The following is a 9,081-nucleotide window of genomic DNA, read 5'->3' on the forward strand; positions in this document are numbered from 1 at the left end:
ATAGTATAGCTTTTATTTTGGAAAGAGCCATTTCTCTGTAATAAACTCTCTTTTCCAAAGATGAGTGATTCCTCGATCAGATAGATTTATTTTTGTATTACTTTGTTGTTTCAGCAAAATTAAATTTAAAAACTGTACTTTTGAGTTAAAATATCTATTTATAATTTTAATAAATGACATTAAAAAAGCATGAACATTTTTTTGTATCAAAAAAATATCAAACCATGACACCAAAGTATTGAACCGAACTGTGAATTTTGTGTATCGTTGCACCCCTAGTATTTAGGTGCAAGTATCTTTTCTACTGACACTGATAATGAATGAGCTCCAGGTTTTTCTCATATACTAAACACCAACTTTTTACTACATCATTTATGACTGAGCACATTCCCAGGTTACCAATAAATCATCAGTGATGAATGTAGAATCCAGAAGATTCTCCTGCTTGTTTTTCACCCGAGCAGGATGCTGGTGACAGTGCAGAAGAAGCTCTGAGAGATGATGAATTTGCTGGTCATACAGTCATTGATTGAGGCTGTTTGAAGCCTTGTCTTTATTGATCCACGCAGCCTGAGAGTGACACCACATATTTGTGGTCAGTCTTGTGGTAGCTTTGGAGCCACATTCACTATCCATAAATTGAGTTTATTACCAGAATCAGTAATAAGGTGAAGAATCAGTTGCTTCTTGTTTGTACTGGTATTCTGATACAGCAAAGCGATGCAGCAGTTGTAAAACAGTTGAACCCTTAATGTGGTGGAATTGGTTTAATGTCATCACCACAATCTATGCCACCTACTCTGTAAGTGCTTTGATTATAAAGAAATTTAGTCTATATAGTGAACAAACTAGGATTAGATGAATTAAAATGGTTGTTAAACACTGAGTGTATGTTAGCACCCTGTAGTTGTTTGTGTTTTAACAAGTCAGCTGAAGAAAAACTTCATGCCTAAAGATATTCTTGCCTAAAACCATTTTTCCTAAAATTTGGCATCAACAGCAATTCCACAATTCACCGTGAACAGTCCAAGTTCAAGTCATGTTTAAAATTTCACATCTTATGTTTACTTTTGTTACATATGCAGTAAAGATGGCAGGATACATTAGAAAGCAGTGACTTTTATTGAATAGGATTATCCTTCAAATGAGAATGTCCGCATTATTTACAATCGTTGCTGCATATGACTCACAGTGCAGTGATGTGATGAGAAAGGTGTATAGACATATCAGGTACTCACACTAGTGAAGGAATGGTACAAAGTAAATAGGAACTGAGCCAAATCGCTGCAGTGCTTCCTCTGATTACATTTTAAATTGCAGACATAAATTTCATCTATTTTGGCTCTCGGTGGAGGCGGACGCATCTTTCCCCCTCTCCCTCCCTTGGCTTCCCTGCTGCTTCTATGTGTTTGTCTAGTCTCGTCTAACTCTAACCCTCAAAGAGTTTCTCAGTCTTGTCCTCTAAAGCCTAAAGTAATATGGATTTGATCCAATTGTCCTGTAGAGACGTTTGCTGCCGGATACTCGATGGTCGGTTGCATCGTGTGTCTGACGACACTCGATGGAGGACATTGAACGACATCTACCTATGTATTAGGAACCACGATAACAGAGTTCGGGCTGATTGGAGCTGGCTTGAACCTGTCTTATCGAAGAACAAGAAGCTGCTACAGCTGTTCAAAATCCCATAAGGCTGGGCGACTTGATAGACGATTGGCAGGGCTGTGAGTACTCAGACTGTGTTTTGAACGCAGTATGGATAAGATCTCGGAGAAACTCATGGCTCTGCAATATGGATAACATCTTGGAGAAGAACAATGGGAACTGAGATAATTGGTGACCAGTGATGGACATTATACCAACTGCAAAAATTGGATGCAGTTGTTCGCACTAAACCCAAACATTCACCATCTTCACTCATGCGGCTATCCCGCTGGCGCCAGCTGAATCAAACCTGTATAAAACATTTCAAATTACTTGTGACTTGTGATTATTATGCTATTCCAAAGTATTTAAAAAGAAGTATAAGAGGCAAAAGTGTAGCCTTTAGCTTTAATAAAAATTGACTTCAGTTTACCTTTAGGTCCTCATCAGCTTTTGAGTTTCTGGCATTACCATCAACATCAACATTGGCTTTCTGCATCCATAACTGCAGGTTGTGAAAATGTTTTTTGACATTCTCACCACTACAAGGACTCCCAAAAACAATTGCAGCACTTTGAACCATGTCACTGAGGTCTTTTAAGGAAGTTGCAGTAGTGAAGACTCCAACAGTGTGCATTGCAAGATGGTAGTTCTTTGGTGCACTGCAGTTGAAGAAGAAATTATCTTTAAGTGTTTCCAAAACAGTAATAAACAGTTTTCCCAAATTGAAAAATGAAATGCCATGTCACATGTCACATTAAAAAACAAACAAACAAGTGAATACTGTATTAAAACGACTACACTTACTACTTTTTACAGATCTCCTTGGCATTCTTCATAACATAACTAAGGCATCTGTGAAGAATTGGAACCTCGAAGTCTTCCTTGTTTCCTTTCCCCGAAGTGATGTTATAATTATGATTTATTGTGTTCGACAGATTTTTTTTTGCTAAAGCTAAACAGATAGCTTGCATTAGGACCATAGATCCATCACACGTAAGCATTACAGCTGAATGCATGGCTTTGCGCCCAAAGTCCCTTGCAACATCAGTCAGAAATGCTTCCAGAAAATATGTGACCGAGGCAGTGGTATGGTCACATGTTAAATATGTAGCCACTGGTAGGGGAGAGCATGTTTTCCATGGATTCCTTACTACAAGTTCGTAAATACAGAAAGGAGGCAAACACTTTCTTTTTTTCATGATACTTCCTGTAGCATCCAAATAAACTAAGTCCTCCCGACAGCGGCTCTGGAAAATTTCAATGCTCTTGGAAGACCATAAAAAAGCACCTTTTGGATGTAACATCACTTTCTGCAATACATCCTCTGGGTTGTTCTTCTTGTTTGCCACCATTAACTGGAGACTCATAATCTCATTATGATGAAGACGACTTTTCTTTCGGATTTCCAATGCTATGTTTCTCAACACTTGAGGAGTTGGAACTTCATCTCTACACCCTGATTGCACAACATCATCATCCATTTTGCTCATTTTTTCCAGATACATGGCTCTGGGTAATTGTTTTTCCAATTCATGGTCAATTTTATCTCTCTTATGAGCTCTTACTGGTCTTCTTTTCAGTTCATAGTGGTTGTGCACACACTCGAGATCTTGAAAATTGACTTTCGCCTTTAGATCGTCTTCTTTATCTACAGTGACATTGACAGTGACTGGACAATCCTCGAAACTGCAGTAACCCAGACACCAGAAGAAAGGGTCCTTTCTTACTGAGTCCAAAGCCTGGACTCTGTGCCCTTTGAAAGCAAAGGAACAATATGGAAACACTGTCCGTAGTCTGTCTGAAATCAGATTTGTCCACTGTAGTCCCTTGTATCTTCTTTGGGATCTCTTATTTTTTAGATTAGCCCATTCTTTCCTTTTCAAGAAAAAAAAAGTTGGTTCAAGTGGAACCCTGATTCTTATGAATCCATCATCAGATGAGTTGCTGTTAGGCTACAAAAGAGAAAAAATTCATTTAGTGAGAAAAAGTTTTGTTCCACGTTACATAACTACTGTAATATCTGTAAATATACTTGAAATACTCGTGTATTTTAAGTATATTAACAGCCAGTGTTTTTAATTTTGGAATATATAGCAAAAATTCATGTCGAGAAGTGTAATTAAATAGAAATTGCATTCTATGTTACAACATTTGATAAAATTCTTTATTTAATTGTATATTGTGTTTTTACAAATATTTTTATGTAATATAACGTGGTCATTTAAAAAATGATACTAGCACCAATCATAACTTATTTGAAAGCATTTTTAATGACTGACCTGCTCAGGAGACAGCTGTCCGTCCTCCTGCAAGGAGATGTCCGGTGTCAGGAAAGCGGCAGCTGATAGTTTTTCTGGTTGCTATTACATGAGTTGAGGGGTGTAACTTTAGTGTAATTACATGTAAATGTTAAAGAGAAATTATGATAGTACAGACAGACTGACCTGCTCAGGAGACGGAGATGTCCGGTGTCAGAGAAGTGGCAGCTGATAGTTCTTCCTGCTGAAAATGACATTACCCGTAACAATATTCAGTTTAGGGATAATTTCAACAGTAATAGATTGACTAAAATGTGGTATATCAACATATTTAATAGCAAACACATAGAATTTTATTTATGGAACCTGCTCTGGTGGCTTTTGTCCGTTATCTGAATCCCCTTTGACTGGTATAGGCAAGTTCTGTAGAGAACAGCATACATTTTTAATAAATTTCATTTTAACGACATAATTTAAAAAAAAAAAATTTAAGTGAAAAGACGAAATGCAAATTTAAATTTGCAGTTATTATCAAAGGAACACACATAATTGGTTGATAAGAAAGATTAAGACTTAGACAAGAGACGTTCAAAAGAGAGGAAAATACAGAGGGGATGAGGGACGGTGAGACAAGACAGTAAATTCCATTGGATTACCTACTGGAAAAAAAAACAGAAAAGAAAACAAGCAAAAATATAACACAGACCACAGCCACAACCTAGATAAGTATAAGTGACAGTAAATAATAAATATTGGTGTCAGCACAGCCCCTGCCGAGAAACCTTATCAACTACATGTATTTAAAATTGAGATGTGGGCACCGGCAACTTAGGAGAGGTAGAATACACAGACCATCCCTTGGACGCCATTCAGCATGCCCAGCACAAGTGATGTTGCTGTATAGGTTGTGGAATAAAATTGAGGTACAGGTGGTCAGAAGGGGACACAGGAGGAATGCCTCACCCCCACCTCAGTGAAACAACTGTACCCCAAAGCCCTGCATCTGTGGCGATGTGATGGAGTGGGGATGAGGAGGAGAGGGAAGTGAAGGCAAAGTACTCTCTCGTGGGGTCAGGTCCCCCGCAGACCCCAGTAGGCACCACAGGAAGCCACAAAGGCCCATCTGGATAGGGGCCTACATTAGCACCACCACCAAGCCCCACAGAGCCTGGGGTAGCGGGCGCACATCCTAACCTACCACAGAGGAAAATACATCCACCCAAACATTCAATAATCTCTCTGACTACAAAAGACACCACGGTTGAGTTTATTCTCTACCTCTGTACTAATTTTAAAGTTAACTATTGTCTTTTTTTGTGTGTTTTAAATGTGGTGAATACTTGACAAACAAAGTAAAAAGAAAAAAAACAAAAAAGAAAATTATAAATTAAAGGGCCTTGGAGATGTCATTCAAACTAATACCATTGCACATCAAAACATATATGTGGATAACAGAAAGAAAAAAAAAAACAGTTCAGAATAATTCTAAAGTGAAATTATCTTGTGGAAGAGTAGGTCGTATATGGGCAATTTAAAAAGGCCTTTATTTTGGAAAGCAAAATCAGAATGACTTGAAATTGACATGGTAACAACGCAAGGTTGGATTCTGTTGATCTAAAGTGAAATTATCCTGTGGAAACAGCAATTTTCATTTTTGTGGGGTTGTATACTGTCAATACAGAGTGAAATTATCTTGTGGAAACAAGAATTTTTCTTTTTAGAGCATTTTGAAATCATTACAAAAGTGAGTCAGATATTGGCAATTTGATAAGGCTTTTATTTTGGAAGGCAAAATCAGAATGATATTATATAGATATGGTATCACTGCGGGGTTGGACAATTTTGATCGAAAGTGTAATTGCCCTGTGAAAACAGGAATCTTCCATTTTAGAGCATTTCGAAATCGTAAGAGTAAGTCAAATGTGGTCAATTTGAAAGTGCTATTACTTTGAAAGGCAAAATCAGCCTGACTCAAAATTTATATGGTATAACCTTTTGTCCGTTGTATACTGTTGATCTAAAGTGGAATTATCCTGTGGAAACAGAAATCTTTCTTTTTAGAGCATTTTCAAATCGTTAAAAGAGTAGGTCGTATATGGGCAATTTAAAAAGGCCTTTATTTTGGAAGGCAAAATCAGACTGACTTGATTTTGATATGGTATCACTGTGGGGTTGTATACTGTTGATCTAAAGTTGAATTATCTTGTGGAAACAGGAATTTTCCTTTTCAGAGCATTCTGAAATCACTGAAAGGTAGGTCTTAAATGGGCAATTTGAAACACAAAACCAGACTGACTTGATATTGACATGGTATCATTGTGGGGTTGCATACTCTTGATCTAGAGTGAAATTATGTTATGGAAACAAGAATTTATCTTTTTAGAGAAATCAGAATTCATTGAAAGATTATTTCCCGTATGGACAATTTGAAAGGGCTATTATTTTGAAAGGCAAAATCAGAATGACTTGAGATCAACGTGGTATCACTGTGGGATGGAATACTGTCAATATAGACAGTAATTATTCTGTGGAAACAGCAATTTTCCATTTTAGAGCTTTCTGAATTCATGGAAAATGCACACTGATATATGGTCAATTTGAAAGGGCCATTATTTTGAAAGGCAAAACAAGAGTGATTAATATTGACATGATATCATTATGGGGTTGTATACTGTCAATATAGACTGCAACTAGTCTGTGGAAACGTGAGTTTTCCATTCTGAATTAATTAAACCAGTAGTTCAAAAATAAACATTCAGAGGGCTTTTACTTTGAAATCCAAAAGGAGATGGCTTTAATTGAGCTTTTATTTTGAAATCAGGCTTTCACATCTTTTGCCATCAGAATACACAGGGAATGTAAAACAAAGTGGAGGCTAGCTTGACTGCAATGCTGGAATTGGAGGCTGGCTTGACACCAGTAAAACCGAGGTGTATGTAGTCTGTACGGGAGGACCTAAACCTCAATGCAAGACGTAGTAAAAAACAATATTTCTGAGGTACTCGAAAGCAACGGGTAATTTGTTCGTGATACTGATGTTTCTTATTGACTGAGTTCGAGGTGCATGCTAAGCATTTACGTCTGCTTATGTGAAAACTTTCTCTACGAGTCTTTATCTCTTTAGCCTTTATTTAATACATTCCCAAACTTATTCAAGTTAACAACAGTACAGGACAGCATCAAAACAGGTTTTCTGTCCTGTTGCGATGCCATGATGTTGCTGCTTCAGCAGCGTGGTTTGTCATCAGTAGACTAATTAGTTGTACCTGTCTATTTCCTGCAGCAGCTTATATTTGGTTTGAACATAGCTATAGACTGATATGGATCAATTTATAACTTATATTCATTGTAATATTTAAATCTTGAGAGAGGAGGATAGAGGGGGAGAGAAAGGGAGAAAGCAGGATGAAGACAGCAAAGAGAGAGAAGAAAAAGAAACAAGAGTGGACATGTAGTCAAATTCATCAAAAAATTATAAAACTGTAGCTTCTGTTTTACCTACATTCATTGATGGTAATTTCACATAACTTGTGCTATACTGTTATCAGTTATAAAACCCCAGCTCTTATAATAATTATTATAAGATTATATTTTTGTTATTTTCCAGCAACTGCAATTCAAGTTGACTGAGGAGGATGGAGACAGAGAAAGAGGACTGAGGGTTGTACAAGAACAGGAATAACAAGTGAGCAAATAGTGAAGCTGGCTGAAAAAAACCCCTGTATTTTTCACAAAATAATTTTCCATGTATTTCATGATTGCTTTGTGTTCTTTTCAGTAGCACACTTAAAAGATGTTAGTCAACATTCTAAACAGGAAATATTGATATGATTGGTAGCATTTTACAGTATTCATACTGTGGTGGTCGTAAGTGTGAGTAATTCCTCAGATAAGAATTAGGTGGATTTCAGCTTCTCAATTCCAATTAAAGTCAAAAACAGAAAAATCACAGTAGAGGAACAAAGTTCTATGCCAGCCGTTTTATTGAACAGTGAAGCTCAGCAAAACAGAAGGAAAAGCAAAGCTCCCTTAGGGTGTTTGCCGTAAGCGCATGGAGGTTAGGACCAACCCCAACGAGTCACGCCCATGTCCTTTTTTTGAAGAAACCAATTGTCCCACCTCCCTGCTGCTGAGAAACTTTCCAACGCGCCCAAAAACAGCAGGTGCAGGCGCAAGTACGGGCCAGAGTCCGGCCAGGACGCTGGTTGAGGGCCCTGCCCAAAGGGACACCCTTAGATTAACCCTTTGCTTTGCCTTCTGACAATAGGTCACAACATGGTTAACGTTCACACATTAGTACAGCAAATAGCATAGTTTTTTGTGATAATTTTATGATATACATCTGAATAATACTTGACCTAACTACATCAAATATATGGGTTAAATGCTTTACATAATAATAAAGACTCCAGTGTATGTTTATAGTGTGTGTGTGTGTATATGATCACATAATCCATACAGTAATTTTATTATGTCTTACCATGTTACTATTTTCTAAGAGACATATTTCTGAATGTGCTGCATGAAAAACATTTATTGTGTGTGTGTGAGGGCAAAACACCTCGTGATAAGACTCTATGTGAAAGTTACAGAATAAACAGTGGCTTGCAAAAGTATTCGGCCCCTTTGAACTTTTCCACATTTTGTCACATTACAGTCACAAACATGAATCAATTTTTTGGGAATTCCATGTGAAAGACCAATACAAATTGGTGTACACGTGAGAAGTGGAACGAAAATCATACATGATTCCAAACATTTTTTACAAATAAATAACTGAGAAGTGGGGTGTGCGTAATTATTTAGCCCCCTGAGTCAATACTTTGTAGACCCACCTTTTGCTGCAATTACAGCAGCCAGTCTTTTAGGGTATGTCCCTACCAGCTTTGCACATCTAGCGACTGAAATTCTTGCCCATTGTTCTTTGCAAAACAGCTCCAGCTCAGTCAGATTAGATGGACAACATTTGTGAATAGCAGTTTTCAGATCTTGCCACAGATTCTCGATTGGATTTAGTCACCAGACAGGTCAGAGATAAAGTTATTGAGGAATTTAAAGCAGGTTTAGGTTACAAAAAGATTTCCCAAGCCCTGAACATCCCGAAGAGCACTGTTCAAGCGATCATTCAGAAATGGAAGGAGTATGGCACAACTGTAAACCTACCAAGACAAGGCCG

General features: G+C 37.5%; 2 protein-coding genes across 2 annotated transcripts in view; both read right to left on the bottom strand.

Moving 5' to 3' along the window:
* LOC102301963 (UDP-glucuronosyltransferase 2A2) overlaps positions 1-9,081 on the bottom strand; it is a 30,555-nt gene that overhangs the window by 9,095 nt on the left and 12,379 nt on the right. The window lies entirely within an intron of this gene.
* Positions 943-4,371, bottom strand: LOC102301374. The gene is made up of 5 exons (XM_005912900.3): positions 4,272-4,371; positions 4,092-4,149; positions 3,927-4,007; positions 2,452-3,599; positions 943-2,306 (listed from the first exon to the last, which is right to left on the bottom strand). Exons 4-5 carry the CDS (start codon positions 3,150-3,152, stop codon positions 2,069-2,071), a joined length of 939 nt encoding a protein of 312 aa, XP_005912962.3. The 5' UTR covers positions 3,153-3,599; positions 3,927-4,007; positions 4,092-4,149; positions 4,272-4,371; the 3' UTR covers positions 943-2,068.

The sequence above is a fragment of the Haplochromis burtoni genome, unplaced genomic scaffold, assembly GCF_018398535.1.
Source record: "Haplochromis burtoni strain Fernald_Lab_line unplaced genomic scaffold, NCSU_Asbu1 Contig_2, whole genome shotgun sequence".
Taxonomy (NCBI): Eukaryota; Metazoa; Chordata; class Actinopteri; order Cichliformes; family Cichlidae; genus Haplochromis; species Haplochromis burtoni.

Bases quoted from the DNA above. Each gene is read 5' to 3' on its own strand.
- LOC102301374 (XM_005912900.3), bottom strand. From the start codon at position 3,152: ATGTATCTGGAAAAAATGAGCAAAATGGATGATGATGTTGTGCAATCA. The intron at 2,307-2,451 runs GTAAGTGTAGTC...CTTCAACTGCAG, and splicing joins AAGGAGATCTGTAAAAAGTA to TGCACCAAAGAACTACCATC.